Below are 18885 nucleotides of genomic sequence, written 5' to 3' on the forward strand. Positions count from 1 at the left end.
AGTGCACATGGAACACTTATCAATACAGACTATGTCCTCAGTCATAGACTTCAACAAAGGTAAAAAAATTGAAATTATAAGAATCATGTTTTCTGACCATAAGGGAATTATAACTAGAAATCAGTAACAGAAAGCTAACAATGAAATCCTCAAACACTTGGAAACTAAACACTTCTAAATAAGCATGGATCAAAGAGAAATGGGAACACATTGTGCACTTAACAAAAAGAAAAATATATAAAAATACATCAGATGCAGCTAAAACAGCAACAAAGGAAAAATTATAGCATCAAATGCTTATATTAGAGAAGACCTAAAGTCAACAGTCTATACTTGTACCTTGAGAAGGTACATAAAGAAGGGCAAAAATAAACACAAAACAAGCAAAAGAAAAACAATAGCAAAAACTAATAAACAATAGCAAAAACTAATCAAGTTGAAAACAGAAAAAGTCAATGAAACCAAAAGTTGACCTGGCTGGTGTAGCTCAGTGGATTGAGCTCGGCCTGCGAACCAAAGGGTCGCCAGTTTGATGCCCAGTCAGGGCATGTGCCTGGGTTGCAGGCCAGGTCCCCAGTGGACCACGTGAAAGGCAACTACACATTGATATTTCTCACCCTCTTTTTCCTTCCCTTCCTTCCACTCTCTCTAAATGAATAAAAATCTTTAAAAGTTGATCCTTTGAAATGATCAATAAAAATAACCTAGTCACGTGGATAGAAGAGCGAAGACAAAAAAATACCAATATCAGGAATAAAAGAGAAGATACCACTACATACTCCACAGATGTTACAAAGTTAGTAAGGGAATATGAGCACACATATAAATGCAATGACTTAGATGAGATGGACCAACTCCTTGAAAGCCGCAAGCTACCAAACTCACCCAAGAAGAGAAAGAGATGTAAATATAAAATGTACAACTATAAACTTTTGGAAGATAACATAGAAGAAAATCTTAGTTTCCCAGAATTGGCAAAGGGTTCTTAGGTATGACACTAAAAATAGGATTTATAAAAGAAGTGATAAGTTAGACCTCATCAAAATTCAGTACTTTTGCTTTGAAAAAACATCAAGAGGAGAAAAGGGCAAGCTACAGAATGGGAAAACATATCTGCAATTCCCTAGTGACAAAGAACCAACCAGAATATATAAAGAACCCTCAAAACTCAACAGTAAGAAAATAAGCCATCTTGAAAAATGGTTGAAAGACAAACAATCAACGAGGCTGTAATGATGGCAAATAAGCACATGAAAGGATGCTCAACACCATTAGTCATGAGGGAAATAGGAAAATCATGATGAGCTATCTATTAAAATAAATATAATACCTACACACCCAACAGAATGGGTGAAATGAAATACTGACAAATATCTGTTTGCAAGGATGCAAAGCAAGTGGAACTCTCTTGCATTGCTGGTGGAAATTCAAAATGGTGCCGCCACTCTGGAAAACAGTTTTTCATTTCATGTAAAATATACACTTAACATATGACCTAGCAATCCCGCCCCATTTCATTCTAAAGAAAAAAACTATTTATACAAAAACATGTATAGGAATGTTTATTGCAGCTGTGCTCATAACTGACAAAAACTGGAGAACAGCCCTTGACAGGTGAATAGGTAAATAGACAAAGAGTACTACTCAACACTAAAAAAGCTTGAACTAGTGCCCTGGCTGGAGTGGCTCAGGTGGGCGTTGTCACACAGACCAAAAGGTCACTGGTTTGATTCTAATTGAGGCACATGCCTGTCTTGAGGGTTCAGTCCCCAGTCGAGGCACATGCAGGAAGCAATGGATTGATGCTTCTCTTCCTCTCTTTCTCCCTCCCTTTCCCTCTCTCTAGAATCAATTAAAGAAAAAAAGTAGAGAATTGAACTATTAATTCATGCCACAACATAAGTGAATCTCAAAGGCTAAATAAAGCTGAGTGAAAAAGTTACTCTCAAAAGGATATATACTGTACGATTTTATTATATGGCATCATGGAAGGGCAAAACTATAGCAATGGGGAACAAATCAGTGGTTGCCAAGGGCTAGGATTGAAGGAAGGGTGTGAGAACTACAAAGCAGAAGCAGGAAGACGTCTGGGGTGGAGCTGCTTTGATCCTCATAGTGTGTTTACACAAACCTATATATAGTAAATGTCAGAAGCTGCACACCTAGCAATTTTATTGCATATTAAAACAAATAAGCTCTGGCTGGTGTGGCTCAGTGGACTGAGCGCCAGCCTGCAACCAGTGTCGCCGGTTTGATTCCCAGTCAGGGCACATGCCTGGGTTGTGGGCCAGGTCCCCCATAGGGGACATGCGAGAAGCAACCACACATTGATGTTTCTTTCTCCCTCCCTTCCCTTCTCTCTAAAAATACAATAAATAAAATCTTTTTAAAAATAAAACAAATAAGATTTTTTAATAAAACAGACACACTGGGCTACTACTGGCAGTCTGTTCTTTTAGATGCTGTGCTATTACTTGGGTATATTTTAATATAAATTTAAAACATTCTAAATCACTGAGGAACTTTTTATTTAAAGGACCCCCTTTAATATCATTTGTGTTAATCATGTTTTGAGTCCAGGCTCTTGCAGTGCTAGCAGGTAGCTGTATGAGGTTCAACAAATCACCTGTTTCTCCCGCAGTGATATAGGAGCTGGGGTTTGGATGACATCTGTAATTGTCGCTAAGCTGCCTTGGAATCCTCACCAGCCTCAAGATTCTGCTTTAGTATGTCTGGGGTGGTGATTCCCATCTGCCACATTTGGGAACATCCAGAGGTGATCTCTAAGGTTTCTTTCAACTCTAAAATTAGATAATACACTTGGTTCGCTTACATCAAGGGCTGTCTTATCTGTATTGGGAATCTGTTTCTGTCCTTCCCTGCCACACTGGGAATCTTCCCCCACCATCCAGCTGCTGCCAGATCCAGGATATCTCTAAGTTCATCAGTAGTTTTCTAAGAACCTAGTTTCGTTTACTTGCATCAAACCATTTCCCAGCTCAGTGTCACCTGACCTTTCCCAAGGCATTTCCCAAGGCATTTCTGCTCCCTCTCCTAGAGACTCAACCCCAGCCCTCCAGCCCTCCCATGCCCCTCTCTCTCCCACCCTCCAGCATCAGGCGTCCACGTGTCCTAGCCTCCGACCCCTGGGACATCTGGCTGACCTCCTTGGCTGGAGAACACTAACATCGTGGGGATACTTGTCTAGAACCTGCAAGTTCTCTAATGGAAGGTGACAGAGCAAACAAAGAGCGTGAAAGGAATGCTGGGGCAGCACCCTCCTCCTATCCCAAAGATAATGTCTTTCAGGGAGAAAAGAATCATAAAGGGCAGAGAAAAGGCAAGGAATTCTGAATGCTCACTCGGTTCATCTCATCTCAGGGACAGTCCAGAGGGGTTAAGGGCATGAGTGAGCTGGGGGGAGAGCACTACCTACTTCTCCTTGTCCCCTGAGATACACCATTTAAGGCCAGACATTGAGGCTGGGAAGGCTCAAAGCTGTCAGCACACTGACTCTGCATACCTACCCTGCCCTATGGGCAGTGGGCCTCAGGCTCACCCTCCCTCGTCGCAGCTCTGCCAACTTTCTGCAACCCAGCCCTTTCAGGTGTTCTTCCCTCCAGCCCTGTCAGCTCTGCGCCCACCGCAACCCCCCATTTCTCCACGTGGGTGGAGGCTAGTTGGGAGGCGCCTTGGGGAACCAGGTATACAAAGTCTTTTTTTCCCGTGACCCCAGTCTCCTTGGTTATTTCTCTTACCTGTCAGCACCTCCTATGCCTGACTGTCCATCCCTGTCTTCTCTCCTGTAGTGCAACCTCACCTGGCTCGCACCTCTATCTGAAAACCCCAGTGATGTAGAAGAAAGGGTGAGGGAAAGGCTATTTTTTTCTTTATCCCTAGCCCAACTGGAATGGCCTGAGAGAAGGAATCCTTGACTCTTGTACTCCTTCAGCCCCATTCCCAGGACTGGATGCACAGGGCAGTATAGGTATGCGGAGTTAAGTGGACTGGAATATGTGGGCTAGGAGACCAGACTACTGGGTTCTTACAGTCAGAGTGGATCAGCCCTTGGTTCTCTGGGTAACCTGTTTATGTAACTTGGGCATTGGGTAGAGGAAGAGGGCACTGGGTAAAAGGTGTTACTAGGACCTGATGCCCTTTGTTACTGCAGGAGGGAAAAATATCCCAAGCTGCAAGTAGGGCTGGGTCAGAAAGGCCCAAAACATTTGTCTCTGCCTGTTGGTCTGTGAAGCTGAGGAACAAAAGGGTGAAAGATGATAGTTGGTAGTTACGAGAATGGGAAACTGGAGGCTGATTCAAGGCTAGTAAGATGCTTTCTAGGTTGTGCCTGGAAGTGTAGGAGTCCTGTGGATGGAACCACAGGGAGCACTGAAGGAGCAAGACTGGGACCAAGTAACTGGGGAGAAATCAGTCATTTATATGTCATGCACTTGTCAAATGCTTTCTCTGTACAAACTCACTTAATTCTCATAATTCTGAGCTATGAATCCGTATTACCACTGCCACCAGTGCCTAGAAAGTCCCATTTCACAAAGCAGGGCACACGTTGAGAGATTAAGAATCTTCCCCAGAGTCCTAGCTAAGTGGTGGAGCCAAGTCTTGCTCAGGCCAGTCTATATTCATCGTTTCACTTTGTATAATTCGTAGTCTTCCTCTAAGTATCAGCCTCTGGCAGCCTGTAATTTTCTGGGGTGAGGGGAGTGACCTAAGTGAGTCTGACCATGACCTCTGGACACCTGTTGGACGGAGGGCTAAGGGAGTGGCCAAGGTGCATGACATGGGCCGAGCTGGAGAGCTGACCAGAAATAAAATGTCAGCATCCCTCCAAGAGTTCCTTTCCTGTCTCTGCTTCCTGACCCTCACCCCACAGTGGCAGACAGGTCAGAAAGTGACAGAAGATTGCTTCTTGAGCACCCCACTGGGTGGCTGCTGCTACAAACTTCCCACAACATATCACACCTGAGAACCACAGTGACAGGCCTAGGGGTAAGTGCCAAGTTGAAGGGTGGTCCTCACCCAAGAGCAGGGAGCAGGGCTAAAAATTAGTTCACGTGTCTAAAAGCCAGATCCTGGAGGAGAGAGCTTGTGAAGCACTGGAGTGACTCACGTGGAAATAAGGGCAACCCTTGCCCTGCTGCAGCCCCCATTCAGAACTACACCCACGTGTGGGCACTAGAACCAAAATCTGGGTCGAGGGGTTGGGCACTGACTATAGCCTAAGATTTTACAGCTAGAAGGGACCTGCATGGCTGAGGTCCAGGAGAGAGAATGACCTGCCCAAGACCACATGGCTAGGTTGGTGGCAGAGCAGAGCTGACAGCCCAGTCCATGGGCTCCTTGTACAACTCCAGTGCTTTTCATGTGCTGCTTCCTCAGGAGACTGATGAAGGCCAATCCATGGCTAGAGGAAGTAAACGTGTCCATCTGGACACAGCACAGGTTACACTTGAAGCTGAGTGCTGTGGACACTTTCGAGATCCATCACCCATAACTGAACCCCCAAGTGAAGGCAGATTAACTATACCTGTTTAACTTCTGGGATTCTTGGATTATTTTAGCCACTGGGAGGTTCCCTTGACCCTTGTCATGCTTCCTCACCAGCCCTACTGTTGAGGGTTTAACACCTGACAATGTGCCTGGATGATGAACTCAACTTCCCCTCTGCTCACTGAGCAACTGGACAAATCCTCTTGAATCTATTTATCCCTCAAAACCTCCCTTTGCTGAGGGGACCCAAAACCTTAGATTCTGGGTGGTGGTGGTTGGATTTTATGCCTTTGATTTATCAGCAGAAAAGAACTAAAGTTTTTTGAGTTTTTTTTTTTTTTTTTTGGGGGGGGGGGTGGGTGGGTAGAGGAAACCATCATCAGACTCACCAGGCAAGCATTTGTCACCATTAATAAGTTCCTCAGAATGACCCATTTGGCTGAGCCTGGTCAAGCAAGAGTAACCATCGTGAGAAATTTGAGCACTTCATGCCCTTTCTGTACTGCTCAGGTTCCAGGTTAGTTTTCCCCTCTGGTCTCCTTCCCTGGGCTCAAATTCTCAACAACTGGCGGTGGAGGGTTTGAAGAACATTTGGTGGAGCATTGCTGACCCAAGTTCCTCCCCCTTGGAGGCCTGCACAGGGTTATTTGGGCTCCTTCCTGCTCCGCACCACCGGTGTTCCTTCCCACAGTTCCTTCCCACAGTCCACAGGAGGAACTACGCCTGAGGGACAAGCAGCAGCAAACTCCTCAGGCACCTATGAGGTAGACATGCCCTGCATTCCTCCTGACAAATGAAGTTACAGCAAAAGCAAGGGAGAGTCATTAAGACGGCTGCTTACATTTCATCCTCCTAGACTAGCCCCACTGAGTTCCACTGCTGCTTCTCAGTGCTGACCATTCCAGTGTCATTACCAGTGAGGCACTGGCCTTGAACTTGAGTTAGGAAGGCCACACATAAAGACAGAGGGCAAGTAAGAACATGACTAGGAGACAGGAGGGTTGAAATTGAAGAGAAAAAAAATCAAATGTAAAGCCAAAGTGCCACTTGGTGTTTTTTTCCCATTCTCCTTTATTCCATAAACACCTAGTTACAAGTTGCACAAATCAAAAAATAAAGGTAGAGAAGAATATGGGGCGATGTGTAGGGGGTGGGGAGGGAGAAAAGGTCTAGAGCCAGTCCTCTCCACACACAGCCCTGGATGAGGGCCATGGCTCCTGCAGAGCAGGGGATCTGAGGAGGAGGTAGGCAAAGATCCAAGGTAGCTGAGGGATGGAGGAGGCCCCTGAACCCAGAGCTCCCCCGGAAGCCTTCAACATATGGCAGGGGTAGAATGGGAAATGTGAGGAAGTTCAAGGACGGAGCAGCAAAATGAAAAATCAAGTTAGTGGATACAGGAGAGGTGGAGTCATTGTGGTAAGGGGGTTAAAGAAGGAAAATGTAGGTAAAGGGGGCAGTGAAAGGCTCCCCCTGGGGTCCCCAGGGGAGAGGTGGGGGCCAGCTTGCCTGTTAATTTAATATTAAAGTGGTAGTGGGGGTTGGAGAGGAAAAGGTTCTATCAGGGGATGGTTTCTGAGCCTCTCAGCCTGTACCTAGAGGGAAGAGAGATGAGCACAAGTCAAAGGAAGACAAATGATAAAAGCCAGGAGTTGGGGTTTATTCCCTATGCCAGTGAGAGCACTCTCCTCTCTTTCCCTACCAACCAAAGCTTCTAGCAAAGGCAGTATTCGCTAGGTACCTGGACCGTCTCTGCCTCATGGCAGACGATGGAGCACAAGCACATTCCCTAACCCCCTCCTGTGCTTGACATCTAACAATTCCTCTCCCTCAAATACTTACAAGAGAGGCTGAGGGCCCAGGGCCCTCACCAGTCATAGCGGCGGGACTGTCGGGAGGGGGAGTCCTCAGGTCCCTGAATGGCCAGACGGGGAGGCCCTTCAGCCCTTCGGCCCCCACCCCCTGAAGCCTCATGCCGTCGAAATTCCAGAGGGCGCTGCTGCCGGAAGCGGGATGTCTCCCTCCGCCACTCATCATCAAATGCTGCGGCCTCACCTGAACAGGACACAGAGAGCAGACGTGACACCACCTACCGACAGCCTGGCTTCTGGAGGGAGAACTACGAGTGAGCCACAGGGTTTTAAGCCTGAAAAACTGCCGCAGAGGCTGAAAGCAGGTGTGTCAGGATGTGCGGGAGAGGGCAACTTTAGCAATTTTTGGTTCAGTGTGGTTCCTGGAAGCCACTAGCAGGCTCAAGGCATGACTACTGCAGAAGGAAATCAGGAATGGGATGATTATTTAGTTAGGGAGCAGAGTCCCAAACACACAGTAAGTATTTAATAAATATTTCTTGGTTTTTAAAAAACGGAGAAAAAAATGAATCCAGGTGGAGAGGGTAGATTACTACTAATATCTTACTTAGGTGACAAAGTTTACCCATCCCTGGTAACCTGGCTCAGCCCCTACACCAACAAGGCTCCAAGTGAGGTAAGAGTATGGGGCTCACTATGCTTTGCCTTCCAAAATATCAATGGAGGTAGAGAGAAAAACTTGGTATCTCCTAGCTCACAGGAAGTTGGCTAGGGATTACTAGACAAGAAGCTGGGAGGGCGAAGAGCAGGAAGTAAGGCTCACTTTCATCCAGGTTGATGTAGTCCTGCCGCTCCTCCTGGTCCCCGGTGCGGTGGTTTCGGGAGCGCTGGAGGATGTGAGCCCGGTCTCGGATATGATGCCCAATGGACATCTGCTCTAGTCCACTGTCTGAGTCCCGAACGGTCCTCCGAGTCTCCCGGATCTGGGATGAGGCAGAACACAGCACCCTCCGCTGCCCATTCCAAAGGCCAGGTCACAGTAACCCACAACAGATGAAACTACCCATGACCCAATCTTGAAAATAGAAGGCAGGATTTCTACAGCTGCTCTTCAAACCCTGCCTTCTCTGACAGAAGAGCTCTCCAACTCACCCCGCCTGGTGCCGAGCGCATCTCTGACGTCTCCTGGTAGACCTTGGGGGCGCCATCACCCGTATTGGAGTAGGAGATGACGGTGGAGGATGAGAAGGTCTGGCAGTTGCCTCCAGCAGTCATGTGCTCCTGAGAAGGAAAGAGTGTCCTGGGACTGAAGGGGAGGGGCTCTCCTCGGAGGCCTGTTCGTGCTCAGATCTTCCTCACAAAATGTGAGAATGGAAATGTTAGGACTCTTCATCACCCCCAAATTCCTGTGAGTCCAACAACGAACAAGAAGGACCTTCAGAAATCAAGCCTTACTGCATAGTTAATAAGAGTGCTGCTGCCGCTTCCCTCTCAGGCATGAGAACAGACACCGGAACCAGTGCTCTCCGGGTTCAATTTCTTTACCCAGTCTGACCCCTTCTCTAGCACACTCTTCCCCACTCCTGCTTCTGAGGACTCAGGGTGGTACCAGCAGTCACTGAGAACAGGGCCAGGAAAAGGGAGGGGGCAAGAGTCTCACCATGTTCCCGATCATGTCGTTCATCATCCCAAACATGTCCATGAAGCCACCCGACTGCAGCAGAGAACGCAGAATCAGTGCTCAGAGATGACCCACTAGCTGCATAGCTACACAGTCCCTTTCTCTTATTCCTTTACACCCAACACCTGGTTTTTCTCATTGTTCGTGAGCATGTTGCTCTTCATGTGTCTCTTCCTGAATACTGCCACCTGCCCTCCTCCTCAGTCTCCAAGGCTGCTCTGATCTATTTTCCTCCTCCTGATTGCCCTATTTCCTCCTACCTTCAGGAAGCATGCCAAAGTTAATGGATTGTAACCTGTAAAGTGGTTGGGCATGAACTTGTAAACAAATCTAAAAACCATGTGTAAGTGCCCCTTCAACTGCATCTCTCTGCTCAAAAGAATAAACTTTGGTAGACAATTACACTTCCCCAATGTGCATGGCTCCTGAGATGCCAGGATTCAATATTAGCATCTTTACCTTGTAGGACTCATAGCACACAGCAGGCCCAATGTTCTGGGAACACTTTAAAAAGATTCTAGGGTTGCCCACAAGGCCATTCCAGAGAAGCACATTTGGAAGTAATACCTAAGAATCTGAGATGGAAGGACACAAAAAATATGAGAACTCACCATTCCCAACATCCCAAAGGGGGAGACAGCCCCGGTCTGCAGGAACACAGAAGGGACAGAAATTAGAGACCACATTCTATGTCACTGCTATCCCAAACCAAGTCTATGGCCTCAGCCCTTTTTCCATCCTCCTCACAAAACAGGATCACTGAGCCCTTCTTCCAGACCCCTTCCCCCCACCCCTAGATGATCCTACTTGCTAAAGGCTATAGTACAAAGAAAATCAAATGCTTTACTAACCACCCTCTGGCCTTTCTTTGGGTCTCATGAACACGCAGCACCATTACCTGCATCCTGCGGCTGGCAGGCCTGGTCCCTGGCATGTTGCCATCTGTAATGCTGAGGAAGGGGCTATATCCAAAGCCACCTGACAACATTCGGCTCATATGCTGACGGTGAATAGCAAAGGGGTCCCTGTGGAGTGAGTAGAGAGTACGGATGGCAGAAGGGCCAGGCAGTCAACAACACCCCCTGCTCCCCAAAGAAAACAGTCCTAGGGAAACAGTGGCACAGACGCCTACTTCCCCTCTAAGTCAGAGCTGGAGCTGAGTATCCAGCCAGTTCCCATCAGTACCCACAGAGGGAACCCAGATGTCTGTTGGAATTACTCAGAGACCTAGAGTGGAGTGGGACGAGTGCTCCAGGGCATGAGGGAGAGGGCATACTCACATCAGGAACATGGGATCCTCAGGCTCCGCGTCCCTCATGAAGCGGAACATCCTGATTTTAGCTCCGGGGGGGCTCCACACTGTAAAGATCTGATACTTGGAGGCAGCCAAGCATTGCACACCGGCTCAATATCGGGACTCCTAGAGCACTATCCCTTCCAAATATTGTAACTGATCCCTCCCCCACCTCAAACGCCAGTGTGAAGGGTTGAACACTCTTCTCCAGGTGTTCAACACCACCCTCTAAGGAAGATAACAGTTCTTCAAACCTCTCTCGCGAGGAGGGCCACGGAAAATTTTCCAAGCCTCTCAGTTTTCTGCCTCCCCCACTCATTGCCATCCTCTTCCCAAAGCTCTGGCCAAAAGCAATCCTCTCCCCCGACGCCACAGTTCCGGCTGAGAATCCTAAATGCTGGCCCTACTCTCCCTAATGACCCAAGCCATCCCGCCCCCTACCTACACCCAACCGCGGCCAGGCCTCCTCTTGGAGGGCCTCGTTGTCCCCACCGCGACCGTCGGCGGCTCCCCTGGCCCCAGCCTCTCCGCTTTGCAAGCGGGAGAGGCGGGCCTGACTCCATCCCCTCCCCTCATCCCAGGCTCGCAGTCCCTGCACCCCGCTTGGATGGAGCCTCACCGGTCCCCGATTCGGGCTCAGCGGCCCATCCGGCCGGTCTCGCCCCTCGGTGCGCCGCAGAATCAGGGCTAGCGACCCGGGACGCAGGATTGGTCCGGGCTTGGGTTCCTCGCTCTCCCGCGCCGGCACCTCCCACAGCTGCCACCTCCGTTCCCCCCTCGGCCCACGGAGCCCGACCCGCGGCCAGGCCCGGACGGAAATGACGTCACGATGGGCCCGCCCACCCCGAGGCCGGCCCGGGGAGCTCCGCCCGCCGGCGGGTGTGGAGAGGAGGCGGGGATCGGCTCTTGGGGTGGCAGGACGCTGAGGCAGGGTGCAGGGGTTCTCTGGGGACATGGGGTGGGGGGCCCTGATTGGCAACCTGGACTTGGGCCCTGAGGACCAGAAGAGGGACCCTGTAAGGGTTTGGGGTGGGGGCAAGCACAAGAGTCCACTCCTCGCGAGGGATGGGGCTGGGGCGGGGCAGCAGCTTCACTCCGGAAAGAGGAGGACAGGGGTAGATTCCCATGGGGGAGGGGCAGGCTCCCAGTGGACGATTAGGTGAGGCGGATCCCTGGGGAACTTGGAGCAGATTTTCTACCGGAGAAGCTGTACAGCCCTAGAGGGATGAAGGGCGGCAGTTCTGCGGGGGAAGCGCCAGGGGCCAGTCCTTTGAGAAGGAGGTGCGATCCAGGCAGGGGCGTGGTCCTCGAAGTGACGTACTGGAGGCGGTGACAGTTCTGCCCAGGTCTAGCTTTGGCTCAGAACGCGGGCGGGGCAAAGAGAGTCCAGGTGGAGAGAGGTTCGGCCGCCAGATGGCACTCTTCAGCAAGGCTGAAGCTACATCCCCTAGGGAGCTGGAGTTAGTGAGGTTCCTAAACCCCTCACCCTACTGTGAGGGTCAGACTGGAGAAAGGCTGTAGTTCTGAAATTGTTTAAATGCCAGCCTTCCCTTTTTTCCTCAACTCTGGTGTCCTGAAGAGCTCCCAGTCTTGCACTGATCTTTCTTGCCTCTAGTTAGGTAGCTAAGTCAAGGGTCTAAACTATAGGAGGTGAAGAAAAAGGTCGGATAGCTCTATTAACCTGAATCACCCAGGGTTGGAGCTAGAAACAGACTCTGGAGACCCGACTCCAGGCCAAAGACTGATACTTTGACATAGTAAATGTCTTGCATAAAATCTGGCCCAACTTGAGAAAAAGGCCCTCCCCTTGAGTGTCAAGGGATTTGGACTGTCTAGGGTGGACTTTAAACCAGATTTATCCAAGTTCTAGCTCTCCCTGGTTCTTTACTCTGGCTGCTAGCCATATAAGTGCTATGTGGAGCCTGCCAATGAGATACACTTGTTCCCAGTACTTCCCTGGGGAAGAAGGAGGAAGGGGTCCCTGGTGACTCAGGAAAAAGTACTGGGGTCAGGGCTTCTCAGGTTTCTTTGGACTTGATCATTATTAAAGAGGAAAAAACAATAGTAAAGACAGAAGGTACAGAGACAGATCATTTAGAAAGGGGCAGACTGGCAAAACCAAAGAAAGAATAAAAGAACATTTGTTTTCATTGATATTTCTGGGGAAGAGACTCAGTAAAATCTTTTACATGTACCTTTCAGATACTCTGTCTCTGGACATTGAACCATGCAAGTGCCCCTTTTCCTCTACCCCCAAACAGAAACAGTTTAACATGTGATCGAGTTATCCCACGTGAGAGTTCTGTAGCCTTGACTTAACTAAGTGCGGTCCCTCACCTTCCAGCTTCTGCCTTCTCATTCCTTCATGTCCAACCTTCAAGACTGGACAGGAGATAACCTAGCTTTTAGCCTCCTCCTTTTTTCCTTTTTCAATACTTGGCACTCTACCCACTGCCTCTAGGTGCCTATAGTTCTTTCTCTTCTTTCTTCCAAAAATTAAGAATCTTGTTATCATTTTTACCTTTGCATGATTTTAAGTGTACTCATTTCAACGTATTACAGCTTGACCTTTGAACAAGCAAGGTTTGGGGGCACTGACCACCTGCGGCAGAAAATCTACATGTAACTTGTTGGCTCTGTGCGTACTTGGCTTCTCAACCTGGCCCGAATCCAAAATAGTATTTACAAATTACAATTTAGCTTCTAAGTATGAGACAAAGCTTCAAACCTGGGTTTTGTCTCAGGTTAAAAGAAATTCTTGAACAGATGGAGATGAAAGAGGACATGCAAAAGCTCATTTTCAGAGTTCCCAGAGAAATACCATTTAGGCAGCCCTCTACTTCTAGAATTGAAGGAATATACAAGTAACCTTCTGTCGCCCACAATAAGAGTTTGTCTTCCTTCTCCATCAACTTCCCTTCCCTTCCCTCCCATGTTCGCTCCTTCCTTCTTTCCTTTCATCTCTGCCCTATGAACTCTGATGAACAGAAATTCCTCAGTCATTGGAATGTCTTGTAGATGGTAAGATGTAGGAGGAAGAGATGCAGGGGTGAGGCTTACTTAACACAGGAGAATAAAGATTGTTGGGAAGGAAGAGAAACAAAGTAGTTCCTATACGCACTTCTCTGTTTGATGGAGATAAAGTCAGCAAGTCCTTGAGAAAATAGAGCTTGGCCAGAAAGGGGCCTTTTTTGATGTAAGGTCATGTACCTGGAGCAAACCTAGGGCAGTTGGATGCTGGAACACAGTGAGGATGGGGAATGATGTGGGAATTAGGGGAGACTGGATTTCCTGCTTGAGCCTATGTGAATAGGTGTGACTGAGTGTATGTGTGTATATGTGTATTTGCATGGGGGGAAGGAGATAAACCCTCAAAGTTTACACTAAATTGTTCCAGGTAGATAAAGTTGTGCAGTAGTCACTAGATCATTTTAGAGAGAGGGAAGGGGAGAGAGAGAGACATCCATGTGAGAGAGAAGCATCAATCTGTTACCTTTTGTATATGTCCTGGTCAGGATCAAACCTGAAACCTAGGTATGTATGTGCCCTGCCCAGGAATTGAACCCGCAAACTTTTGGTATGCAGGACAATGCTCCAAGCAACTGAGCCACTCAGCCAGGCTATATAATTTTTAAAAATTCTTATTAAGTTTATTGGTTAACTGACATTAAGTGACATTGGTTAATTGAATTATACAGGTTTCAAGAGTACAATTCTATATCATAAACTTTATATTGCATTGTTTGTTCACCACCCAGTTAAATCTCCTTTTGCCACCGTGTATTTGACTTCCTTTGCCTTTTGAAAGATATATATTAAGCGGGCAAAAGTGATTCAGAAGAGGGAGTGGATAACTTCTGCGGTGGGAATGTGGAGGCAGGAGAGCATTCCAAGCAGACGTGGTCGATGCAAAGGCACAGAGCGATGCCCCATTGGGGAAGAACTAAGAGGAGATTTAAAAAAAAAAAAAGGCTGAAGCAAAACTTTTGAGGGAACAGAGGTGAGAGACAAGGTTATAGAGGTTAAAGGGACCAGACCTTGGAGAGCCCTGTTTGTTCCTGGACTTTATCTGGTAGGCCTGGGGAAGTTATCAAAGGGTTTTATAAAGACAAATTAAAACAGTCTGTTTGTATTTTAAGTAGAAAGAGAGTTTATGCATTTCAGGAAACAATTTTTGAGCTTCTACAATATTCCAGGTAGGGGTGTAGGTGCTGAAAATACAAAAATTCTTAAAAATGATTGAAAATCCTAATTAATTAAGCTTACAGTCAGTGAGTGATGTTGACCTCTGAAGCAGAGGCAGGACTGAGCCTGGAGAGAAGAGGAGGCACTTAAGGAATCTTCACAAAGTGGAATGTGAAGGGCCTCGGGAGGGAAAGAAAAGGTGGAATCTTGGATGACCCTTTTGCATGAATGAATGAGTGGAGGACAGTACCTGGAACTGACGTAGAAAGTGAGGGAATCTCAGTTGAAACCTGGGATTTGAGGAGCTGCGCAGGATTCAGGGAGAGATGAAGAGAAGGGAATTGGGTTGTGACTGACATTCAGGAGAGAAATGAGTGACAGAGATCTAGGTTTAAGTCATCAAGCTCTGGCCGAGTGGGTCACTTGGTCGGAGCATTATCCTGTACACCAGAAGGCTGCAGGTTCGCTTTCCCACCACAGCACATACCTGGGTTGCAGGTTTGGTCCCCAGTTAGGGCACATTTGGGAGGTAGCCAATCTATGTTTCTCTCTCAGATCAGTATTTCTCTCCTTCCCTCTCTCTCTAAAATCAATAAACATATCCTCAGATGAGACTTAAAAAAATAAAGTCATCAGCGTTTGAGATATGTGTTGGCAGGAGGTCTTAAAATCATGGAAGTGTGTGATGGAGTCACTTTGACTGAGTGAGAACAGGACCCCTGAGACTGGAGTCACATGGAAAGGTTCAGTCAACACTGTCATTGCCTTCTCCTGGTTACCAAGTCCTCCTTCAGCCTTGTGTTTTAGCTGTCCCTCCTGGCCTCCTTTTCCCTATCCTTTTTCATTTCTACTTTTCTGTCTGGGTCAGCCACAGTCTGTTTAACCTATGAAAATGTAGAAACCCTGAACATGTACCTATGGTAAAGCTTATGACAAGTGGCCCAGATCACTTCAACACAGTAGCCAGAGTGGCTTTTGACTTTCTACATCCAGAACATTAGGAGTGGAGAAGGGAAAGGAGGCGGAAAAAGAAAAGTTAGCTTAGGGCCAAGGTCCAAGGTGGTGCTGTCCAATATGGTAGCCACTAGCCATTTAAATGGCTATTTAAATTTAATTAAAGTTAACATAAAAAATGCAGTTCCTCACTTGCATTAGCCACATTTCAAGTGCTCAATAACCACATGTGGCTAGTGGCCACTGTATTGAAAAGTGCAGATAGAGAAAATTTCCATCATCACGGAAAGTTTCACTAGGGCCAGATAGCACCGACAAATGTTATTTTTCTTCTAGACACTCTGAAGGCCTCTGAAGGCTTCCTGAAGAGTGCACATGGGGGAGAAATTGAAGGGAAAACAGGAGAAGGTTGGGCAATAGCAAACTATTCTAGATGTAAAAGTGAAGGAGGTTACCAAGAAGGCAATCAAACACAAACTAGAGGAGAGATACGATTGCTAAACCAATTCTTTATGCTGGGGAGAAAGTTCATGGGGAAGTAGGAAAGCCACAGAAATTTTGGTTGTGATGTCAATACTGTAAAAGACAGTCACTACCAGGGCATCAGTAGTGAATGAGAAGATCCTAAGAGTCAAGTTGACATCCTGGCAGCATGTTGTATGTTTTCTCCTCTGACTAAAAAAAAAAGTTGAGAGGGCACTGAGATTGCATCCAAAATGGTGTTTCAGGGCTAGGGAATCAATTTATTGAGCTCTTTGTCTTTGGTACATAGCATTATGTACCTCTTTCACACGAGGTATTAGGTACAAGATGAGATCATCAGTAAGAGTGGAGGAACCAAGGAAGGCTGTTTGGAGTTAGGAACAATGGGTAAGGATTTGTAAAACTCAGGAGACATCAGGAAGGCATTCCATGGAGATGGGACAGCGTGCTGCCTGATCTGACAGGTGGGAAGAGAATACCCGGGTACACGTCAGTTTTCAAGTTGTACTTGGACTGAGCTCTCCCCATCTCTTCCTTGAGGGCAAGGACCATGTCTTCATTCAGCTTTAGCATAGCTGAAGTGCCATCACATAGCACACCGCCGATACCTAGGAGGAGCTCAGTGAAAGTTTGCTGAAGTGCAAAAGTTCCAGCTTGATATAGAGGGCAGTAAGAAAACTTGGGCCCTGCTTCCTGTGGTTCAGTGGATTGAACACCAGCCTGTGAACCAAAAGGTCACTGGTTCAATTCCAGATCAGGGCACTGCCCAGGTTGTGGGCCAAGTCTCTTGCCCTATCTCTAAAAATAAATGAATAAAATCTTTAAAAAAAGAAATAAAGAAAAGGTGGATTTTTAAAAAATCTTAACTCTATTAAAATGTGAGCAGAATATATTGATGGACACACTTGACTGCCAGTGTTCATGATGAATGTGCCTTAGTGTCTGTCCAGAAGGTGATTTCTTAAATAGCACTTCTGGGGAAAACATACTCAAACAGGATCAAAGTTAAGCTGGTTTAGGTCTCTTTCTAAGAGTCCACCTAGTCTCAACTCTCCAATGATTTGAGTTTTTATTTAAAAAAATGCAAAGGGCCCTGGCTGGTGTAGCTCAATGGATTGAGCGCTGGCCTGTGAACCAAAGGATCGCAGTTTGATTCCCAGTCAAGGCACGTGCCTGGGTTGCAGGCTGGTTCCCAGCAAGGGACACACGAGAAGCAACCATACGTTGATATTTCTTTCCCTCTCTCCTTCCCTTCCCCTTTAAATAAATAAAATCTTTTTTAAAAAATGCAAAGGAAAAATGAAGACTAGAAAATGAGGTTACTGGGAGCAGGGGTAAAAAGTACAGTGAGGAAAGGGGTGGTACAACTCTTGTTTTCTGTCCTCCGATGCGACACCTTGAATGATAACTACAACTTCTTTAGCACTTAACCTGTCAGACAAATAGGTAAACTTTAGGGGAAAAAAAGGGGGGCAGGGAGGGAGATGAAGAGGAGGAAGAGTTCACTTAAAAATGAGATGGAAATGGTTAGAATCGAACACCTCACACAGTTCTGAGGTAAATTTCTAGGATGTCTGGCCAGAAGTCACAGTATCCAGAGGGTTCATCCCTCCTCTCACCTGGCCTCCTTCTTCACACCTCCAGGAAATGTTTAAGCAGCAAACGTTTCTCCATTCAAGTAGTGGGGGAAATTCTCAATTGGACTGTGGAGTAATAGAACTCTAGAGACAGGCAAGCCTCCACAAGGCCTCGGAAATAGTTCCCTGGAAAGGATCAAACCCAGGCTGGCACCGTTCACCACTGTTTGGCCCCACAGGTGCAGAGTCTAGTCCCAAGCACTATGGGGGTTGGCTTTTAGAATGCCACCCACTCCATATTCACGGCTTCTGACTTCTAGCTTCCTTCTCGTGCAGCCGAGACTTCAGGAGACTAGTGTGTTGTCCAACCAGACAGGGGAGGCTAAGGGATGCTTTTCCCATTCAGGAAGAGATTTAGATCCAGGCCTCTGGCTTTCTAGGTCTTTTTCCTGTGGTCCCTGCGGATCATAGTGTCCAAACTCCTCGATTCTTACGACACTCCCTTGGGCCTTGAGGCAGGACTCCCATTCTCTGCCTCTCCATCTCCCTGGAATTTTCCACTGCAGCTGCCTCCGCTCCCAGACACCCCTCCCTGGGCAAAATTCCCGGCTCCCTCCGCCTCCCCTTTCTTAATCACACCTCATTCCCACCCTCGGCCCTGAGGCCCAACCCACAGTCCCGCTCACACCCGACACTAACCCCAGTGGTCCCAGTTAGAGTAATGGGAGGCCAGACCCTAACAGAAGAGTGACAGAAACACAGGATCCCAGACTATGTCCAGAGCGGGCAAAGGGCAATGAAGGGGCTGATCCCCTGTGGGGCTGGAGTGGGGGGAGTGGCCCTCCTCAAATCCCCATATAAGGCAGGGCAAGCAGTTAGGCTCCTGGATTGGCCGATTCAAATGAGCATTCCACCTGGCAACAGAGTTTCTATTGGCTCTCAGGAAAAATAGGAGGAAGGTGGATGGAGGTTGTTGGTGGCGGGGATTGGAGGGGGGAGGGGAGTGGAGGTGACCGGAGTGGGGGGCGGTTACCAGGGCAACAGGGTAAGAGCCCAGCAGGGTGTCCGAGACAGCAGGCGGGGCTGGGAGGTGGTGAGGGAGGGGAGGGGGTGGATAGGAAAGGAGGGTGGGAGGGAGAGGAAAAAGACTGACGGGGAGGGAGGGAGATAGGGGAGACTTGGTGTGGGGAGGGTAAAAGAAGCGGGGAGAAGGAAAAAAATGAAACGAGAGTGTACAGAGATGGAGAGGGGTCAGAGATCGCTAAAGATGATCAGAGACCGAGTCAGAGGAACAGACTGAGGGAGAGATGGAGATATCTCAGAGAAAGATGGACAGAGTCCGGCAAGGAAAAACCTGGGTGGGGCTCCAGGACTTTTGAGGAGAGGGAAACTGAT

General features: G+C 47.7%; 1 protein-coding gene across 2 annotated transcripts; it reads right to left on the reverse strand.

The window, feature by feature from the left end:
- Nucleotides 1-6559: 6559 nt before the first annotated feature.
- On the reverse strand, nucleotides 6560-11120 carry MLF2 (myeloid leukemia factor 2). Of its 2 annotated transcripts, none has more exons than XM_037160630.2 (9): nucleotides 10911-11120; nucleotides 10278-10372; nucleotides 9896-10022; nucleotides 9609-9644; nucleotides 8977-9030; nucleotides 8469-8597; nucleotides 8140-8299; nucleotides 7348-7560; nucleotides 6560-7100 (listed from the first exon to the last, which is right to left on the reverse strand). In XM_037160630.2, exons 2-8 carry the CDS (start codon nucleotides 10325-10327, stop codon nucleotides 7373-7375), a joined length of 744 nt encoding a protein of 247 aa, XP_037016525.1. In that variant the 5' UTR covers nucleotides 10328-10372; nucleotides 10911-11120; the 3' UTR covers nucleotides 6560-7100; nucleotides 7348-7372. The 2 variants fall into 2 exon arrangements, with proteins under 2 accessions (XP_037016525.1, XP_037016526.1); XM_037160631.2 differs by having other exon boundaries at nucleotides 10278-10356; nucleotides 10911-10995.
- Nucleotides 11121-18885: the final 7765 nt, after the last annotated feature.

Source organism: Artibeus jamaicensis, unplaced genomic scaffold, assembly GCF_021234435.1.
Source record: "Artibeus jamaicensis isolate MK-2021 breed Jamaican fruit bat unplaced genomic scaffold, CSHL_Jam_final contig_233, whole genome shotgun sequence".
Taxonomy (NCBI): domain Eukaryota; kingdom Metazoa; phylum Chordata; class Mammalia; order Chiroptera; family Phyllostomidae; genus Artibeus; species Artibeus jamaicensis.

What these genes read in the sequence shown, in the direction of transcription:
- MLF2 (XM_037160630.2), bottom strand. Translation starts at nt 10,327, where the DNA reads ATGTTCCGCTTCATGAGGGACGCGGAGCCTGAGGATCCCATGTTCCTG. An exon ending in TGCGCTCGGCACCAGGCGGG is followed by an intron (nt 8,300 to 8,468) that starts GTGAGTTGGAGA and finishes GCCTCATCCCAG; the next exon opens with ATCCGGGAGACTCGGAGGAC. An exon ending in CTACATCAACCTGGATGAAA is followed by an intron (nt 7,561 to 8,139) that starts GTGAGCCTTACT and finishes TGTCCTGTTCAG; the next exon opens with GTGAGGCCGCAGCATTTGAT.